The following is a 20226-nucleotide window of genomic DNA, read 5'->3' as shown; positions in this document are numbered from 1 at the left end:
GGGAACTATTGTAAATTTATGCAAAACGTAAACCAGAGAAAATGTTTTTTTTCCAATGGCCAGCGTGCCGTGACTTGTGTTCTCCAATATAATCTCCTAATAACCATATCCTAACCGCGTAATGTTTGGTTCAGTGCTGAAACAGTAATTGACGGGCCTAGGATAGGGCTGGATCGGTCAATTACAGAATTTTACACATATTTTTGTATTGTGATTCATATGATATATATCAAGAGACTTTCTATTCATTTGTAAAATGCATAAAGTATTGTAAACTTTTAATAAAAAGATCTGTTTTAAACCTTCATACCAGATCAGCTGTTTCGGTTCTTCTCCCAGGTTGCGCAGAGGAAGCCTTTGATCAGTTACAGTAACTTTGCTGGGGTTTGTTTTGTAATGCAGTAATTTTTTAAGCACTTTTTAAGTCGAAAAACGGATTAAGTCGTGAATGAAGAATACCCCGGCAGACCCAGGGCAGCGTGACTTACCTCCTCCCGAGCCGAGTCTTAACTTTCCTCGTTGTCTCACGGCTGAATTGCGGGTGGGACCAAGCCCGGCACCTGCAGAGGCGGCGGGGAAGCGAGGCCAGGCGAGGTGCGACCGCGGCAGGCGGGGGCCCGGGGCCGGGCGGGGCCGGGCGGTGCGGGCCGCCCGGCGGGGGCTGCTCCGCGGCGGGGCCGGGCGGGGCCCTGCCTGCTTTAAACGCGGTTTGCGCGGCTGCCCGGGCCGGGCCGGCTGCGGCGGGGCCGGGCGATGGCGGGGCGGGGGGAGCAGCCGCTGCCCGCCTGCTTCGCGGGGCTGGGCGCCGGCAGCCCGCGGCCGCGGCAGAAGCGCGGCGGGATGTTCTGCAGCGTGGAGGACGCCTTCGACAACAAGACGCTGGACTTCGCCTCGCTCGGCGCCCCCCGCCCCGGGACCCCCCCCGGCCCCGCCGCGCCGCCCCCGGGGGCCGCCGGCCCGGGAGAGCCGCCCGCCGGCCGCCCGCAGGTAAGGGCGGCTGCGCCGGGGCCGGGGCCGGCTCCCTCCTCGCCGCCCTGGACTTCCCGGGGCGGGCGTGGGGCAGCCCGGGCCCCCGTGGGGCGGCGGCGGCCCTCGCCCCCTCTCGGCCCGCGGGCTGGGCAGCCCGGGCCGGAGCGCGGAGCCGCCCTGGCCGAGACCCCGCCGGGAGGGCGAGCGGGGGCCCGCTCCCGGCCCGGCCCGGCCCTCCCCATCCCGTCCCTCCCCATCCCGCTCCCGCTCCCGGCCCGTCCCTCCCCATCCCGCTCCCGCTCCCGGCCCGTCCCTCCCCATCCCGCTCCCGCTCCCGGCCCGTCCCTCCCCATCCCGCTCCCGCTCCCGGCCCGTCCCTCCCCATCCCGCTCCCGCTCCCGGCCCGTCCCTCCCCATCCCGCTCCCGCTCCCGGCCCGTCCCTCCCCATCCCGCTCCCGCTCCCGGCCCGTCCCAGCCCCGCGGGAGCCCCGGGACCAGGCCGGCGGAGCGGCTGCTCGCAGGGGACGGCCCGAGGGGCGGCGAGCGGCCGCTTCTCCCCCGGGGGACGCAGCTTTTCCCGGCCCCTCTCCGCGGCACCGGGCGAGGGCTGCGCGCCCCGTCCCGCCGCCGGGCCCGCGGGGCGGCGGGGGCTGCGGCACCGAGCCGGGGGCTCCGCGCCCTCCCCCGCCGGGCCCGGCTTTGTCTGCAGCGCCGGGAGCGCGGCCCCGGGCCGGCGGCGGGCGGGGGGGCGGCGGCGGGGGGCGCGCACGCACGCAGGGACGCGCAGAGACGGGCGCGGGCAGGGGCACACGCGCGGACAGAGACACAGACGCGCGGACAGACACACGCACACCCGCACGGACAGGCGGAGCGCGGCGGGAAGATGTCGCAGCAGGGCAAGAAGAGCGTCCCCCGCATCACGGTGAGGGGCTCCCCTGGGGCGGGCGGGACCCCCGGGGCTGCGGGTCGGGGGTCCCCGCCGGCCGGCGGCGATGGCGCGGGCCCGGAGCCCCGGGAGCGGCGGGGCTCGACCGCCGCCGGGAGGGTCTCGGCGCCCGCGGCCAGCGCTGCCGGAGCCGCCGTTCCTCCCGGGCAGGGGGCGCGGCGGGGCGACCCCCCCCCGGCTCGGCCGCTCCCTTTGTTGGCCGCGGCCCGGCCTGAGCCCGGCGGCCCCGGCGCTTTGTCTGCCGCCGGCCGGGGCGCAGCCGGGGCGCCGCTGGCGGAGCCGGCCCGGCTGCGGGGGCCGCCCCGCGGGGACAAAGGCAGGCGCGACCCTCACCGCGGCCGCGGGGCGGCCCCGCCGCCCCCCTCGCTCCCCTTTCCGAAACGCTTCTTCGGGCGGAACGGGCTGGGGGGGGGCGTCCGCCGGCCCGGGCCCGGGCCCCTGCCCGCCCTCGGGTCGCCCCCGAGCCCCCGTGGCCGGGAGCGCAGCGGCCGCCTCCGCCGGGCGCCCGCGCCTTCCCCGCCGCTGCCGAGCGGCGCCGGGCCCGCAGGCGATTCCCCGCCCTGCTGCCGGGCTGCTCGGCAGGAGTAGGGAAGGCTCCCCGGGCGGCGGTGCTCCCCCCGCACCCCCGTGTTGCTGGTTCGTGGCTGAGTTCCCTTGAAAACATCCCGGGGGCTGCGGGAGCCAGCGGCGAGCCGCGCTCCCCGGCTGCGGGAGCGGCTCTCCGGGCGTGCGGGGCTGGGGCCGGGGCGGCACGGCCGGGGTGGGGATGGGGATGAGGATGAGGATGGGGTGAGGATGGGCCCCGCGAGGGGAGGGGCCGTAGGGCTCTCCCATGGGGCAGCCAACACTGAGGCTTCTTTTGATTGATTTTATGGGACAATGGAAAACAATAAAGATGCAATAAAAGCCTTGATAGTTTTAAAAACAGTGCAATTCTTTAATAGTTTTTTTTATATGCCAGTGAGGCTCTTTAAAAGAAGACCCCCAAACGTTTCCCAGGCTGTTTTGCATCCGCACACATTGCTGTGTTGTAAGTCGCCTCCTGGGCTGTGTTGCCACGTGCTCTTGCATCCCTCGGTTCTTCTTGTGCTAAGGCCGTGCTCTTTGTGTTGCCCATTTTAGCCTTGGTAATAATTTTTCTAGCAACACCAGAGAGTGGGGAAGGAATCCTCCTAAATGAGGCTGCAGTTCCGCATTTACATAAATGCCACTGCTTTCTAATATTTCTGGTTAAAGATTCTGCAAATCTGACAACGGTGCCGCTGTCTCGCTTTGAAGCGAGGAAAGTCCTCGAGGCATTACCTGTCTCACAAGACTGAAAACTACCAAACATCAGTAAATTACCAGGTTAATAACACGCACTTAAAAGTCTCCGTAACCGGGGCTGATGGAGGAGGCAGATGCGTGGCTGAGCTGCAGGCTGTTATCCTGCAAACCTTATCAAAGCGCGGAGAACTTCGGTCAGTCCCTGATCCTGCCCCGGAGGAGCTCGTGGTGGGCCTCGGGGCGGCGGGGGCTGCGGCACGCTGCCTTCGGCCGCGGGGCTCGGACCTGGAACGGGGGCTGTCCCCCGCCCGGCGCTGTGGCTCGGCTGCGCTGCCTGGGCACCGCGGGCGGCCACCGCGCTCCCTGGTGCCCGCCTTCCTCTCAAATGGCAATTGCCTCCCGTTTCCTTTGCACAGTGCAGTCGGGCTTTGGTGTGGCATAGTTTGGATATTCAACTCAACTGCTATGATTGAAGGGCAAATATTAAGTCCTAGACTTAATGAAAGCTCATAATGAGTAAAGTAGCATCTAAATAAAGTAATCTTTACAAAAAGTGTGGGTTTCTTTCCATTAGAGTGACCGGCTTCTAATCAAAGGAGGAAAAATTGTCAACGATGATCAGTCATTTTATGCAGACATTTATGTGGAAGACGGTTTAATAAAGTAAGTTAAAAATTTATATTTTACAATGTAATTTCTAAGCATGATACAGTGCCCTGGAATTTGAACAAGGTTCCTTTCCCTCATTTTTCTCTTGGAAATATGTTCCCTTTTTGAAAAACAAGGACAGTTTTTTAGAGCAGTGTCGAGACAGAACTGCATTAGTGTGCTTTCGTGGCTGGAAAGGTGCACGAGGCGCCGGCGGCTTGTGCTCTGTAAGGTGTGCGGGAGAGGAGCGAGGGGCCGGGCTGAGCTCCGCGAAGGGGCGGCTCGGAGGCCGGGCGCAGAGTCTGGCACTGAGAGCTCAGCAGCTCCTCTGTTCCGAGCCGGGCCCCTCAGGCGGTGGCCTGACGTGTCCCAGCGCTGCCGGAGCCGGGCTGGGATGGGATGGGTGCTGGCGGGGTGGGACCGGCGGGGTTCTCCCGCAGAGCCCGGCTCTGCGGCCCCGCTCCGAGCACACCGTGCTCCCCGTGTCCAGCTTCTGCTCCCGGGGGAGAACCCGGCCCCGCGGCGTGAGGAGGCCCGGGCAGCGCACGCCTGCCTGCCGCGAGCACTACTTGCAAGTTGGTTTAGTATCTTCACTGAAAAGTTGTTGCCAATTAACAGGAGATCTTAATATCATTTTCAGGCAAATTGGAGAAAACCTGATTGTTCCTGGTGGCGTAAAGACGATTGACGCCTACGGCCAGCTCGTGATGCCGGGGGGGATAGATGTGCACACCAGGCTGCGGACGCCCGTCATGGGGATGACCTCTGCTGATGACTTCTACCAAGGCACGAAAGCAGCCCTGGCAGGAGGCACCACAATGATCAGTAAGACGGAGCACCGTTCTAATGGACTTCTAAGTAGAACATCTTTTAGCAAAATACATTGGGCCTTTTATCATTGCAGAGATTATTCACCCTCATAGCAGAGCAATGTTAATTTTTGCTGTAGAAATCAGAGCATTACCTCACTAATTATGTGCCTTTCAGAACCTCCTTCCATTGCTACACACATATATTAAACATATATAGTTACGCCTGCTTCACCTCGTAAGAGAATAAAATAGAAGAAAACTTTAAACACCTTTTAATATGTTTTTAATAGCTTTGTGAATGTGTTTTTATGAGAGCTTTTCAGCTCTGCGAGCATGGGTTCTGTTTTTGTGGTAATGCAAAGTAATTTTGATTTCTGTTTTGCTCTCGTCCTGGCCGCGAGGCCCGCCGTAGGACGTGACGGGAGGCCCAGTCTCACCCCGTCCTGGCGTAGCTCTGTCCCGGTCTCGTAGCCAGTGCTGTAGGGAGTAGGACCAAAGAGAAGTGCGGTAACTGATGGGCTGCGGGTGGCTGCCCCTGGAAGATGCCCAGGGAGCTGTGCAGAAGTGCGCGAGGACATGCCTTGGTCAGCGGCCTCGCGCAGATGCTGTGCTGGGTCGGCTGGGTGAAAAAAAGGCATCATAACAGCCGTAACGTGGAGTTCGTTTGTTCCATTTGTCGCAGTTTATCTGGGAAATTTATTGTCCTTCATCTTCAATCAGTGCTATAAAAATGAATCAGTATTAAAACGTCTCCTTTTCACAGCAGTAGAGTCTGGCCCAAGAACGCTGCTGGCGGCTGCGCTGCCCAGGTATTCCCTAGCCCCCTCCCCGGCAGGGCTGCTAACGCTGTGCAGTGTCTCCCCAGTTGACCACGTCTGCCCCGACGCCGGGACCAGCCTGCTGGCTGCCTACGAGCAGTGGCGCGGGAGCGCCGACAGCCAGGCCTGCTGCGATTACTCGCTGCACGTCGACGTCCCTCGCTGGCACGAGAGCCTGAAGGAGGAGCTGGAGGCCCTGGTGAAGGACAAGGGTAAGGAGGGGAAGAGCGGTGCTCTGGCAGCAACCCCACAGAAAGCCCCGCGCCACAGCTGCTGCAGTACAGCACGTAGGCAAGTCGCCGTAGGGCAGGCTGTGGTAGTTACTGCTGCTCTGCCCTACTCCTCTTACCCTGCGGGGAATGGGGCACGGGGAGGGGACCGCGCTCCTCCGCTGCCGCGGTGTGAGCTACCCGTCCGGAGAAGGGTGTGCGCAGGGGTACCGACACCCTATTCACACCGTAACACCTTGTTCGTGGGCTCTCACCTTTGGGCAATTTACAGCCCAGTCTTGAAAACTGACTTTGGAAATGAAAGGAATAGTGTCGGGCACTCTGATTCTGCTGCCTGATGTACAGAACAGTATTGGAATAAAAACATTCAAGATGCGGCTTGTAGAACAGAGCTAAGCTTTAGGCTTTCCGTAGAGATTCCGTTTGTGCCTGTAATTCCTGCACATCCTGAGTATCCTCTGGACACGGCTTACTGGAAATCAGGCCATGAGGCAGGAATTCATGCATTTCATTAATGCTTATTTCCATGTTTTGGAAACTACGCTTTGCTTTCAGATATGCTAATGTAGAGCTAAATGACTTCAGTGTAATTTGCAGTCTTGCAAGCAGGGGCTTAATTGGTCAATTAACATAGAAATTTGCAGTGAATTTCCTATTAAAATGCAGAATGGCTGAAGTAATGTAGCTGTGGCAAGCTTATACCGGGTATTTTTCATGTGTACGTTCACATGAAATGCAGTTTATTTGTAATTTGATCGTAGTTTGGGATTAGTTGTTGCCTCTATCATATGAAATACAGCAGCAATTCTCTGGCTTTGACTCAGTGCTTCATGAATCATCCTTTACGTTCGATAGAAAGGATAGAAATCAGGATTGCGTGCCATGCTGTATGCAAAGCACTGCCCATCTATTCCTCTGCCTAAATAGCAGGGCACTAAATACCAGCGCTCTAATATTAGAGAGTCTCATCTTTTGCTGTCATTTAGTCTTAGCACTAATGCGCTAATTCAAAGACAAGAAAGAAGACCAGAAAGAAGTTGAGGTTAAACCATAAATTGAAACCAGCACTGGAGGGAAAATTCAGCTTGAGAGCAATGCGTTCGGTTCTGTGCATTCGGACCAGGTTACAGAGGGTACCTAAAATCAGAAACGGGCTTTGGGTTGGGTGGTTTTTGGTTCGGGTGCATCCAAAGGCAGGGGTGTCTTGTCTTTCACGGCTCCCCAGCTTTGGGGCTCAGTCCTTGTGGGGACAGTTCCCGTCTCAGCCCTTCGCCTTGCTTTGCTTTCGGGTCTGATCCCAGCCAGCGCGGACCCCCCGGGGCTCGAACGCGCCCTGCTCGGCCCCTGCCGTCACTGAGTTCTCAGCCCTGACGATAAACGCACACGTCATTTTCTTTTCTCGAGGTGTGAACTCCTTTCTGGTTTTTATGGCCTACAAAGACAAACTTCAGTGCACCGATGGCCAGGTAACGGAGCCAGCCAGCGCCCGGGGAGCGTCGTCACCCGCCCTGCGAGCGTGAACTGTGAGTTACCTGATGCTGGGCAACCCACTGTCTCTTGGCAGATGTATGAAATATTCTGCATTATTCGAGACCTGGGGGCCATTGCCCAAGTGCACGCTGAAAACGGAGACATCATAGATGAGGTACAGTATTTATATTCATTTAAATTAAAGGTTAGCCGAGTATTTTGATTTAAGGCAAAGTGCTGACTTTAACAGACGGGCCGTAGTGCCTCGTGGAAGGTGGAGCAGTGCTAGCATGGTTTTAGCCTTCAGTTGGTGCTGCAAATTCAATAGGGATCGGTGCAGACGAGAGGAGGCGCAGCCTGCTGTGACACCCGGTTGCTTTGGGGAGAGGACCAGCGAGCGCTTTTCGGTGTCCGCTGTCAGCAGGGCATCGCCCTGGTCGCTCACCTCTGAGATCTCCGGCAAAAGCCGAGCCGAGTTGGGCTTGTGGCCTTGCAGCGGAGCAGCCTTGGTCGGCCCACGCGGGTGGGCACCGAGCCCTGCAGCAGGCAGGGGAATGGAGGAACGGTGCTCCCGTGCCCGGCCCCTGCGCCTCCACCCACGCGCCGGGGGATCGGGGTCTGCTCTCCGCTGTAAGCTGATTACCGGGCCCGGAGGGGCCGGGCTGCCAGGAGCCCCGCGGCGGCGGCCTGCGCAGGCAGAAGAGCGTGCAGGAGGACGGGGGCACCCGCTAAAATCGGCAGCATCCTCCCAATTCCTTGCGCGCACGTGGGTGTCATCACAGAAACCTTTACGAGGACTGTTCGGTGGTTCCCAACAAGTACGTTTTGGGGCTTCTTAAAGGATGACTGGCTGCCTTAAGTGACACTTCATCACATTATCTATCTTGTTTAGAAGTCTTGAGTACTTGAGGAAATAAAGAGGTTTGGATCTTTTGAAATAATGTACGTTACACTTGGCAATATTTCTCTCCAGAAATGGTACTCGGGAACTTCCTTGGTATTGCAGACTTGGCTCACGTTCATTATTTTTCCTTTCTACCTTTAGAAAAGAAAATCTTAGATACATACTGCAATGAGGTGATACAAGGTAGACCTGGACTTGCAGTTCCTTTTAGCTTATGGTCATGCAAGTGTTCAGTCTGGCGTGGGAGGAGAGTTTAAAATGAAAGCAGGATCCCAATCCTTCAAATGGGCTTATTTGAACAAACAGGATAAAGGCTAATTCCTACCTCCCCGGGATTTTATCTGAGAAACCTTTTCTTCAGCTGGCTGTGAAACATAATGTGATCCCCAGCAGTTCGCTGTCTTCAGAAGTATTTTTTTAAGCTGCCAGCGTGATGACGCTCAGGCCCTGGGGACAAACTTGGAGGATATCTGCAATAGGAGTACAGTGGATGGACAAATAGCCATCCTCTAAGAGCAGGATGCTTTAAAGTCTCACCTCCGTGCCTGGCAAAATTATGCAGAAGATTATTCTGGGAGTTATTGAAAAACACCTGAAAGATCTGGTCCGTAGTGTTGAATAATGTCCTTGCATCTACTGCCAGCTAAGGGGGAGCATTACATGGAACAGAACATCACAGAAAGGAAGCTGGCTGAGGTGCGTGCTAGACATCTGCTTCCAAAGACAGCGTGAGTAACCTGGGTGCAGCCCAGTGCTCGCTCCAGCCTCTGTCAGCGTGGGGTTCCAGCTAACATGGACTCCCTGCAGGGGCTTGATTCGTGCCCAGTGTGATGTGAGGCTGCGGCAGCAGGGACCGAGTGTGCTGCTCTTCGGGGGAGCTGGTGCTGCCGGCGCAGCGGAGCCGGGTGGGAGCGGAGGTGGGCGCAGCCAGGTGGGGCTGCTCGGCTTCAGCCCCTGTGCTGGGGCTCGCGGCTGCGCCAGTGGCCGGGCAAAACCTCCCCTCCCGCTGCTGCCGCCCCCCAGAACTGCGAGGGGGTGAGCAGCAGCAGCCTTTGGTCTGAGCCACGTCCCCGCTGCTGCATGGCGAAGTGCCCCGAGGATGGGGAAGGTACGTGGCCGAGGCTGTATGACTGACCGGGGTAGCTCTGGAGAGGTGGCACCGACTGTGCCCCGCTGACGGTCTCACGTGCCTCGCACCCGTCTCTGCTTCCTCCGTGGGCTTCTCGGAGCAGCTTCGGGTCTGGGGGAAGCATCGGGTCCTTTCCTGTAGCCAGGCATCATACCTAGCACAGCCTTCGAGTAAGCGGTGATGCGTTTAAAATCCCACATCCTCCAGAAGTAGAGCTGGGTTTGAAGAGTGGGGAAGGTCCAAAGGTGCCGCTGGGACACAGCAGTTCCCAGTCCAGAAATGCTTCCACAGCATGAGGCGGGTCTACTAGGAAGTAGTTGCAGCAGTTTATGGAGTGTCACAGGTATAAATGGTATCACCTAGTCATGTTACAAATCTCCATCATCCTTCAGGTACTTCTGAAAAGGTGTTTTGTGTCCCGCATTGCTTCGGACGGGCTGTTCACATCACTGGCTGCTCTTTTGTTCATCTTTGTCCACCTAGGAGCAAAAGAGGCTGCTGGAACTCGGGATTACCGGGCCAGAAGGGCACGTCCTCAGCCGCCCCGAGGAGGTAACGTCTCCGGTCCTTCAGAGAACTACCCAGGGGTCTGGGGGTTTGGAACAGCCGCTGCGGCTGTAGCAGAGGTGCCCTGAGACGTTTCTGCCTGTGCTCTGGTGTCCGCAGGTGGAAGCGGAGGCGGTGTACCGTGCAATTACCATCGCGAAACAAGCCAACTGCCCCTTGTACATCACCAAAATAATGAGCAGAGGTGCAGCAGATGTGTTAGCTCAAGCAAAGCGAAAAGGTAAAGCGTTGTTTTATATGTGCCCGCTAATTGAGCCTATTTAAATGTGTCCAGGAATATCACTCTGTCTCCAAGGTTTAAGAACTCGTTATCACCCAAGTTCTCTCCCATTTTAAGGGTGCTAAAACGTGGGGTTGGCTTGGCTTCGCAGAGTGTGCCAGCGCTAATTGCTTCTGAGCTGGAAGGATTTGAGGAGATGTGAAACTTTGACACCTGAATCTCAGTAGATGCAGCTGGAAAAAAGGAAATAATTCACTTGCAATCATTTGTCGTGCACTAGATGATAACTGGAACTGGAGCAAGTTCCAAATTCAAACTGGGGGTAGAGTGGGAAGAGGTGGAAGCAACCCTGCGGGGAGCAAGGCAGAAGGCCGTGCCCAGGGCCAGGCGGGGGTCCGCAGCCGCCTGTCCCCAGCCAGGAGACTCTGCCGGAGACCGCTGGGGTTTAGAGGAAGGCGCGGTGGTCTGCAGATACGAATGCGTGTTTGTTCTAAGGAGAAAATAGATGGGTTCAGAACTGGTTTTGACAGCATCTCCCAGTCGTATGAGATAATCTGAGGGATTAACGTAAATTTAAAAAGCTGAAACACTGAGAGCTCTGAAGATGAGAGAAACTGTCTGGTATCGTTAACTGCAGTATTGTCACTGTGTGGAAAGAGGCTGCAGGACACGCGGCACGTTTGCGCTGGTTAACTGATTGCTCCCTAGGCACGGTTGTGTACGGAGAGCCCATTACCGCCAGCCTGGGCGCCGACGGGTCGCACTACTGGAGTAAAAACTGGGCCAAAGCTGCAGCCTTCGTCACGTCCCCCCCCATCAGCCCGGACCCCACCACGCCGGATCATCTCACCTCCCTCTTGTCCTGGTGAGTTCCCTGTCGGCACGGCTGCCTGAGCGCGTCTGTCGCGTTCGCATCCCGCCTGCCTTCGTTCGAATGCCGTTTACGGTAACGGCATCGCCGGTGGGTAACAGACCCCTGTGCCGGGGGCAGCCCCAGCAAAGGCTAGCATGCAGTTCAGCCTTCCCCTTGATATTATAATCTGAGTAGGAAAAATAATCTATCACTTGTTGCACTTTTCCATACCAAAAGAATAAATCTTCGGGGTTTTGAGCAAGTAGCCAGGTGACTCTTTCAAAAAGACTCTAAATTAGGCTTTGGTGAAGCCAGGTGATAATTACCAGGTTTTCTGTGTAAAAATCAGGCTCGTGCCGCCCAGTTCCTCCTGCAGAACCAGAGAGGGGGAAGGCGCAGCGTCCCGCGGGATGGCCAGGACACCCCAGCGCGGGAGGGACAGCGGTCGCTGCCGCTCTGCCTCGCTGTGTCCTGGGGAAAGCCTCCTGCACTGCTTTAGCGTTAAAGCAAAAAGAAGGATTTTTATCGGAAGTGGTGTTGGGCATTTGCAAGATTTTAAAATGTGTGAAACGTAAGCTTTTAGGGCACGTCACCGTGCAGAGTTGTTTTGATGTATTGAGTTGCGCAGCAAAGCCCCGGGCCAGCGGGAGCGTCTCTGGAGCCATGCACGGACCAAGCGGGTGCTGGCAGCCGAGGCCGGGCAGGGAAGTTCAAGCGGACAGGGAAGTTCAAGCGGACAGGGAAGTACAAACACCCCGTGCTGGGGCTGTATCCAGGGACGCAGCCGCCAAGCTGTTAATCGCGGTTGGAGCTTTGCCACGGGCCAGGGTTTCACATTTCACAGCAAATACGCGCTAAATTTGTCACCGCTGCCTTGCAGAAGGCAATCCGTAGAAGTGGGGATGCGTTCACAGCGGAGGGTTTGCATTCGGGTGCCTGCAGCTCGGCCCTAGCAGCGTCACAGCCCACGGAGCGGCACCGGCGGCGTTAACAGTTTGGTATGGGCGGAGTTAGAAAAATCAGGTCCAGAAGTAACGCATGACGAACTTTTGAAATGGGATAAGAGGTGTTTATGGATCCAGATAGTTGTAAAAGAATTGCATTCAATATATATTTTAAAGAAGAAATAAACATTTCTTAGAATTCCCTGAAATGTGATTTTTTTTTTTTTTTCCCTAGAAGGATAAACAAGAGAAAAATATTTCATGTTAGTGTATCTTCCATAGTATATAAAGATATCTCAATACATTTAGTGTTTTTTAAAAGAGGCAGTAGGTACAAGCATAGTTCAGTCTCGCGCGGCGCTGGCACGTCTGGCGGCGTGCTCCAGGCTCGTCAAGCTCCACAGGCTCAGTTCTCTTCTTGCCCTGCCGTGCCCTGCCTGCCAGCATGGATCCCGTTCCTCCCCCTGTAGTATGGGGTAGCACAGAACATTCGGGTTTATCCAGGATCTTGTCTTACTTAACCATATCCTTGCTTTAAAAGAACCGTGCTTGGAGAACCATTTCCTAAAATCTGAGGTTCAAAAGGAAGGTACAAAGATTAAAATGTTGGCTTAAATAGTAAAAATAATGGCGAGTTTAGGAGAGAATATAAATAGTGCTTATGAGGCTGCTGTTTACATCTTTTATGTGATTTGAATGCTTAATTCGTGTATAAATTAGTAGAGTGAGATGCGTCTGTGTACCTGTAAAAATTGCCTTTTAACTTGACTTCCCTTGGGCTTTACGGATCGTGAGTCGCCTGCCTTTACAGTCTGTGTTGGCGAGACCGATCGGCCGCCAACGGGCCGAGCGCCGAGCCCACAAGCCGTTAGTGGCACGCGCAGTCCTCCCGGCGAGGGTGGCTCTCGCCCGCCGCCAGGAGGGGTGTCCCGGGCGGGGGGGGCCGGGAAGGCTGTTTGCACCCTCGGGTGCCTCCTCTGACCTCCTCTGCTGTGCTTTGCCTAGCGGGGACCTGCAGGTTGCAGGCAGTGCTCACTGCACCTTCACCACCGCGCAGAAGGCAGTGGGGAAGGACAACTTCACCCTCATCCCCGAGGGAACCAACGGCATCGAGGAGCGGATGTCGATAATTTGGGAAAAGTGCGTGGTAGGTACCGAAATAACGCTGGTTGCTTGGAAGCTGTGGATGCAAGCGCACGTGAGCAGTGCTTGTGCTAGGTGATGTCAGCGTCCTTGTTAATTCAGACGAGCCAGGAGGTGTGACATTGTCTAGACTGCTGCTTCAGAGGAGCTTGCTAATCAGAGAAAATGTGACACTCGAATGCCTTCAAAGTGTCTTCAAAGGCTTCAGCACGGGGATCATCCTCCCTGCTCTCACTTGCAGCCGCAAGAGAAGGTCTCTCCAACACGTTTTCCTAAGGGTAGGACGCGGCGTTCCTCTTCCCTGGTGCTTGCAGGAGGCCCGGGGAGGCGGGTGGGGACAGGGCGTCTCCCTCTTGGTGGCCATGGCCATGGCCGTGCCTGCCAGCTGCCCGGTCGCCCCCGGCCCCACCGGTGGGGTTGGGTTCCCACGGTGCCTCCGAGTCCTCTGGGCAGAGGTGCTCTGCTGCCGAGGGAGAGCTGCGGTACACGAGCGTCTGGCCGGTGGGACCGAGTCCCGTGTCCCTGCACAGCGGTGCACCCTGCCCTCCCCAGGAGCATCCCTGGGAGGCTCTAGCCTGCGTCCCATGGAGCAGATGTCTCTGGGCGGACTTCCAGGAGCTTGGGAACCAAGCCACCCTGAAGTCTGTCTTAGGTAGGCTTTGTTCAAAAATAGATAGAATTTGTCTTAAGGTAATAAATAAAGGTGATAAATAGCACTATTTAGGTTCACTTCCAGTCTTTTTTCATTGAAATATCCTTAACCATCTTTCATGAACATGAGACACCTGTACAGGGAGTTGGAGCCTACCAGTGAAGGTCTTGTTTTTCAGAGACCTTAAATTTCAGAGTCCAGGGGAACTAAAAGCCTCTATTGTATCATTTAGCCCACAGGGACAAGGCTGAGCCCCCCACATCTCCCCTGTCCCCAGGACTGCAGCCCTGCCGCAGCGTGGATCCTCACACCACACCGTCACGCGGTTCCCTCCTGCGATTTCTTCTCCTGGTGCCTTGTTCCTGCTGGTGGGAGAGCGGGGGCCCGGCCACGGGGACAGGGCTGCTGCCCGCTGCCGGGAGCGGGGCGCGTCCCCAGTGACGGTCCTTCTTCCCTTCCCTCTCCCAGGTCTCCGGGAAGATGGACGAGAACGATTTTGTAGCGGTGACCAGTACCAACGCTGCCAAGATCTTCAACTGCTACCCCAGGAAGGGGCGCGTCGCTGTGGGCGCCGACGCAGACTTGGTTTTGTGGAACCCCAAGGCTACTAAAATCATCTCGGCAAAAACCCACAATCTGGTAAAATATTTTAAAAATTATTTTCTTGAGCTGGTTTTAGAGTCAGAAGAGAGCAGTAAAGCAATATATTTCTTCAGATCAGAAAGATCAGATCATTCAGCAAGGGAGGAGCTGTTGATGTGGATAAAGTGATGAAGGACCTTGCATTTCCTATTAAAAATACAGGCAAATGAAAATATTCTTTGGTTACTGTAAAGGGATTGTATCTGAGGAGCAGTGACTACCCTGAGACAGTCTGCATCTGGTACAGAAATGTTAAGATCAATGTATTCGCTGTGGGCTAGAAAAAAGTAAGTGCTGAACTTGTTTTATGTCAGCTTTACATCAGTTTAATATATCGGCATCCTTCCCGAAGAGCCAGGCCCGTTCCTGCGCGTGCTCCTGTCCCCCGCGGGCGCTGCCTGTCCGTCGGGGTGACTCGTTCGGGAGGGATTCGGGTGCACCTTATTGGCATTTTAGCTGCGGTTTTCCGGGCCATGAACATCCCCCAACTAATTTCCAACATGCTCCCCCATCAGAAAGCTGCCGTTGAAGGAGGGAGGAGGGTGAGGTGGTGTGAGGAACGCTGGCGACAGCGCTGATGGAAGTTAACGTAGAAACATTTTGACCCATGTGGGTTTTTTCACCAAAATGTTTTTTATTGAAGAAAATTATCATTATGATTGAAACATTCAGATCTTTTCTTTAAAATAGAGGAACGGGTTATTTTTTGGTCCAGAAAATTCACTTTTGCGGTTTTATAACGCTATATTTTTTCACTGCAAAGTTTATTTTTTGGATAGTTTGTTAGTGATAGTAATGGGAGCATTTGGAGAAGGTGGCACGATTTTGCGTTTCTCACAAAACAGGCCCGAGTTCCGTACCTGTTTTGGTAGAAGACTTGAAGTGACTTGGCAGAAAAGACAAGAACGCCGTCCCCGATGGAGAGCTTAAGCAGAGCTGCTCTGGGGCTGGGAGGGAGCGCGCTCTTCGTCGGTAGTAAAAGGCTAGTTTGGTGCAGGAGCACTGCGTGTCTTCTGGGCAAGTGCTGGGTGTTTTGAGGATTTAGTTTCTCCATTCCAGTTTGCTTCAGTTCATCCAGTTAGAAGAACCTTATTATTTGAAACGTAAAGGGTGAGTTAAGTACAACTAATTGTGCACGAGGAGCGGTGTGCAAAAACGGGGGTGGGCGTACAGTTGGCTAGACCGTCACCTTCTCTTCTTGAATCTTAAACATATTGCATATCTTGGTTGGTTCTTTCCAGAACGTGGAGTACAACATATTTGAAGGCACAGAGTGCCACGGGGTTCCTACCGTGGTCATAAGTCAAGGAAGAGTTGTTCTCGAAGACGGAAACCTGTTTGTCACCCAGGGGTCAGGTCGCTTCATTCCTAGAAAGACATTCCCTGATTTTGTTTATAAAAGGATAAAGGCAAGAAACAGGGTAAGGAGAATTTTATTTGCAATAATCCCCTATGTTCGTTGCTATCTCTCTGCAGTATTGTATTGCAGTCGCTGCTATAGCAAGCTTCCTGATGGAACAGGCAACAGAAACAAGAATATTATTAATATTATTTCTTCTTAGGCCTTGGAAATTTGTAATGTCATGTAACTGCTTTGGTGTGTGGTTTGGCACATTAATCAATAATGCCTATTTTAGTATTAAAACTAATAATACTAATATTATTAGTACTATTTGACTATTATAAAGTTATAAAGCAAAAATATGACTTCTAGCAAATCTACCTCAATGCAAAGCAAACAAACCCAGAAGGGAGGAATTCCTTTCCTACCTGTATTAGAAAAGTTTATGTTGTTGTAGTACCAGTATCTGCTTTGCATCTGTCAGACTAATGGATGCAGCATTCGGTAGTGACTGGAAATACAATAAGATAAATCCTTCAGTGTGCTCGCACAGCTTTCTTAGGAGATAGGAAGATGTGCAAATATGTGAAACGCTTCTTAACCGCTCTGCCCTCCTTCCTTTTTCTGTGTTGTGTTTTAGACATTTTCATTATGCATTGTAGATGAAGGTAGAGCAGAAATCAGTCACCCCCAATTACCCGCAGAGGCACCCGCGGCGCCCGCAGCTGCGGCCGTAACCCCCAGCTCCGGGCGTGCCTCCAGAGTCGGGGCCAGGGGGCTGGGACCCTGCCAGCTCCCGGCAGGATGGGGACGGATGGGACCCTGCCAGCTCCCGGCGGGATGGGGACGGATGGGACCCTGCCAGCTCCCGGCGGGATGGGGATGGATGGGACCCTGCCAGCTCCCGGCGGGATGGGGACGGATGGGACCCTGCCAGCTCCCGGCAGGATGGGGACGGATGGGACCCTGCCAGCTCCCGGCGGGATGGGGATGGATGGGACCCTGCCAGCTCCCGGCGGGATGGGGACGGATGGGACCCTGCCAGCTCCCTGCGGGATGGGGACGGATGGGACCCTGCCAGCTCCCGGTGGGATGGGGATGGATGGGACCCTGCCAGCTCCCTGTGGGAGGCTGGGTTTCCCCCATGGCACTGCCTGGCGGCAGGCAGCCATCCCCACTCCGTCTGGCGGCGCCGGCAGTGGCCCCCTCCGTTTCCCCGGCACGTCCCGCATCCCCCTTCACGCACAGAGAAGCGGCTGGGCGGGCTGGCCGGTCCCGTCGGCTGGGGCAGAGGGTCCCTGGGCTCCTTGTTCGCGGTCAAGCTGCATCCCTGTCCGTTGTGGAAGCAGACACTCCGTGCCTTATTTTTTTATCATAAAGGAAGGAGTTTGCTGAGCGCAAACCTTGACACACAGTGCTCTGGCGGGGTGATAACTGGGTGTCAGCCCAGGCGGTGAGGGGTTGGTTTGTTCAGTTAATGCGGTCGGGCAGGCGCGCTCAGCACTTTGCAAACAACCCGGAGGCCTGCCCCTGCCAGCTCGCCATCCTTGATTTAACCAGAGCTTTTGACAAAAGCCACGGTCAAAGAGAGTGCTGGAAAACACTGAGCAGGGTATTTTCTTCACAAGATATGCAGCATGATGAAGACAAAGGTCATGTGAAAGAAAAATTTCTACAGAAAATGCTATATACGTCTTGATAACCTATCAGTCCGTGCCTTTCTAATTTGAAACCCAGCACTTTTCATCTTCAGAACAAGTCCCTTCTGACGCTGTGGTTGTCAAAGGGCTGTCACTGGGAAGATAAACAGCCTTAAGGAAATCCGTGATGAAACACTGGTAATGAAGTCGTTACGGCCTTGGCTCCCCTAGCAGCCCGGGGCTGAGCTCATCCTCCCTGCGGGAGGACGCGACAGTCACAGCGGGTGACACCGGCTGGGGCGCGTTGCCCTCAGGGCAGCTCGGCCCCTCGCACGGCGGGCACCCCCCGGCCACCTCTGGGAGTCCCTTTTCCCGGGGGGACAGGACCTCTGCCGGCGGGGTCCGCGCAGGACCTCCACTTGGCCTTGAGGGTGGGAAGCGCCGCCGGCTGCCCCGTCCTGCCTGGGCTGCCCTTTCCCTGGGGAGGCGTCTGGTCTGGTCTGTTCGGGGGTGCAGTCTCCCCAAGACCCTCGGGACGGGGTTAAGCACAGACAGAAGGATGATGAGTCATTACCCATAATGTTGGCCCCGGTTCTTGTTCACCTGAGCGTAAATACGTGCCGTACGTGTCTCTTACTCCCCATCCCGTAGCTGGCTGAAGTCCACGGCGTCCCCAGAGGGCTGTACGACGGACCGGTCCACGATGTCCTCGCGAGCGCCAAAGCCGTGGCCCCCACCCCGGCATCCAGGATCGCGCCCTGTGCGGGCAAAGCCCAGGCTCCTCCCGTGCGCAACCTGCACCAGTCGGGATTCAGCTTGTCTGGTAGGGCCCGGGGCCCCGAGAGCCGGGGAGGGGGCTGGTTTGCATGGGTGTCACAAAGTCCCGGGCTTGTGTGAGCGGCAGGGCAAAGCTAAGGAATAGAACCTTAATTTTTGCTCAATAAAAAGAAATTATTCCGTTGCAGCAGCCTAGGGACTAAATGCAGCGCAGAAATCTCCTAGAATGTTTTACAGTACCCGCGTAAATGCACCGGCGAGCGTGCATCGCAAAGGCTGCCGGGGGGAGCCGGGCGCCACGGGGGCAGGGGCTGCAGCCGCGGGGAGCGGGAGGATGGGGTGGGCGAGGGTGTCACCGCCGCCCTGCCCGGGTCCGTGCGGACGCTGCCGTGGCTGCTGCGGGGTCGGGGCTTCAGCCCCGGCTGCGTCCTCTGCGAGTCGGGGGTTAGAAGTGGTTGGGTTTGCAGAGATTCGGCAACTAACTCCATTTTCAGGAACCAAAAAGATAATTTCTTCAGTCTTTCTGTATAAGCAGGCAGCAATTCAGCGTCGCTCAGCTCAGTGTCCTGCAGGAATCTGCCCGGCAGCTTTAGGGACCTTGGAAAGCCAATGCTCTGCCATGAAACGACTTAAGTAATTTTGTTTTCTTAGCTGGTTGAAATCAGATGGATCACATATTGTTTAATAAATGTACAAGGTCCCACATTTTATTATATAGAAACTATTTATTTACAGGAAAGCCACTTACAATGTTTTCCAGAAAGAAGCAATAGAAAATAAAGATGTTCAGGCAAAGAAAGCCATTCCAAACTGTACTATGATAATGTAGCATCCAAAATTATATAGAATGAGAACACCAGTATTTCCCACAAAGGGAATGTTTTCTGATTTGTGCGTTTAAAGCAGCGGGACTCCCACACCGTGCCAACACTACCCCCATGCCTCTCCTCTTCCCTAGGGTCGCAGGCTGACGACCACATTGCCAGACGCACGGCTCAGAAAATCATCGCCCCGCCGGGTGGCCGGTCCAACATCACCTCGCTGTCCTGAGGGGGCAGCCCGGGGGCCACGCTCTCCTCCCGCGCCGCCGGCGTGCCGGCGTGGCTGTCCCCGCCGCCGCCGCTGCCGGGGCGTGCTGGGGCCCTGCTGGGGCCAGGGCCGGCCGGGAAGGGGACGGTGGGTCGCCCTCAAGCTCAGGATGAAAACCAAGCATCCGTCAGCTGCCCCAGCCCCTTCTCATAGGTAGAAAATAGAGTAACCCTCCCGAGAGGTAGCGCTCCCATCTCGATTTCTCCCAGTCTGTATTTCTTCAGTAGCTACTCGGAAAGCCCTTACCTTGTGCATGCGGGCACCTAGGCGTACAGCTGGCAGCGTGCTCAGCCGTGCGGCTGGCTGGCTTGTGGCCAGGACGAAGATGAAGGTGCATTTTGGCTGGAATACATTCCTTTCTAGTAGCAATGACTGCCCGTTCTAGTCGAAGGACTTTGATAAACACTTCTGAATCTGTATGGTTTTAATACGGTGAGTTGCATCTCGTCTGTTTGCAGCACCCCCGAGCAGATCTCCACGCCGTCTCACTGCGCAGCCCTGGCCGTGCTCCGGGAGTCGCCATCGCTGCGCCCGTGAGCCCGCGCGGCTGTGCGGGACGGTGGCGCGTCCGTCTGTCCCTGCAGTGGTCGCAGCGTCAGTGGGGCGGGTGCAGGTGCCCCACCCCCCGGGGCAGGGCGGGCGCTGGCGGCTCCGGGGACCCCGAGCCGCAGCAGACGTGCCGGTGCTGTAGTCTTTCTGTTAGGCTTGGTTTTTAAAGATTATTTATACAGTTTTTCAAGAACCGAGTATAAGTCTTATAACGGATAACAAGGCTCATTTGAAGGCCAGTTGCATACGACAGACTCTTTTTTAAAGGTTATTATATCCCACTTATTATATTTAAAGGTATGTACAGTAAAGGTGAACCTCTATGCCACAAAGCTATGCATGTACCTCTAACAGAATGGCTCACCATTCATTTTCTGTCCCTTGCTTTGAATAAACCTTGTTGGAAATCATAAAATGACAGAAGTGGTTCATCCAGCTTAGTTGATTTTTGTGGTTTCTTCCTTTGGGTTTTTATGCCTGAAGGTTTGTAACATCGGCTCGTGACTTGCAGGTTACTGTACTCCCCTCTGACAATGAGAAGAGGCTGCTGCTTAGCTGTGGAGGCGTAAGGGAGAATCCCGCCCTTCTGCTTAGAGCTGGCCTGCCTGCCGAGAG

At 55.7% G+C, this 20226-nt stretch overlaps 1 protein-coding gene across 2 annotated transcripts; it reads left to right on the top strand.

Annotated features, from left to right (window-relative positions):
* Window positions 1–753: 753 nt before the first annotated feature.
* On the top strand, window positions 754–19023 carry DPYSL4 (dihydropyrimidinase like 4; the record flags this gene model as incomplete). 2 transcript variants are annotated; one of them, XM_082311145.1, is made up of 14 exons in its annotated part: window positions 754–987; window positions 3757–3845; window positions 4471–4655; window positions 5508–5672; window positions 7095–7156; window positions 7255–7335; window positions 9677–9745; window positions 9860–9980; window positions 10689–10845; window positions 12783–12924; window positions 14041–14211; window positions 15456–15635; window positions 17848–18019; window positions 18932–19023. In XM_082311145.1, 14 exons carry the CDS (start codon window positions 754–756, stop codon window positions 19021–19023), a joined length of 1920 nt encoding a protein of 639 aa, XP_082167271.1. The 2 variants fall into 2 exon arrangements, with proteins under 2 accessions (XP_082167271.1, XP_082167272.1); XM_082311146.1 differs by lacking the exon at window positions 754–987 and adding an exon at window positions 1854–1892.
* Between the last annotated feature and the right edge of the window lie 1203 nt (window positions 19024–20226).

This window comes from Platalea leucorodia (genome assembly GCF_965183815.1).
Source record: "Platalea leucorodia genome assembly, chromosome: 4".
Classification (NCBI taxonomy): domain Eukaryota; kingdom Metazoa; phylum Chordata; class Aves; order Pelecaniformes; family Threskiornithidae; genus Platalea; species Platalea leucorodia.
The sequence above is the reverse complement of the archived record's forward strand: the minus strand, read 5'-3'. Positions and strand labels throughout refer to the sequence as shown.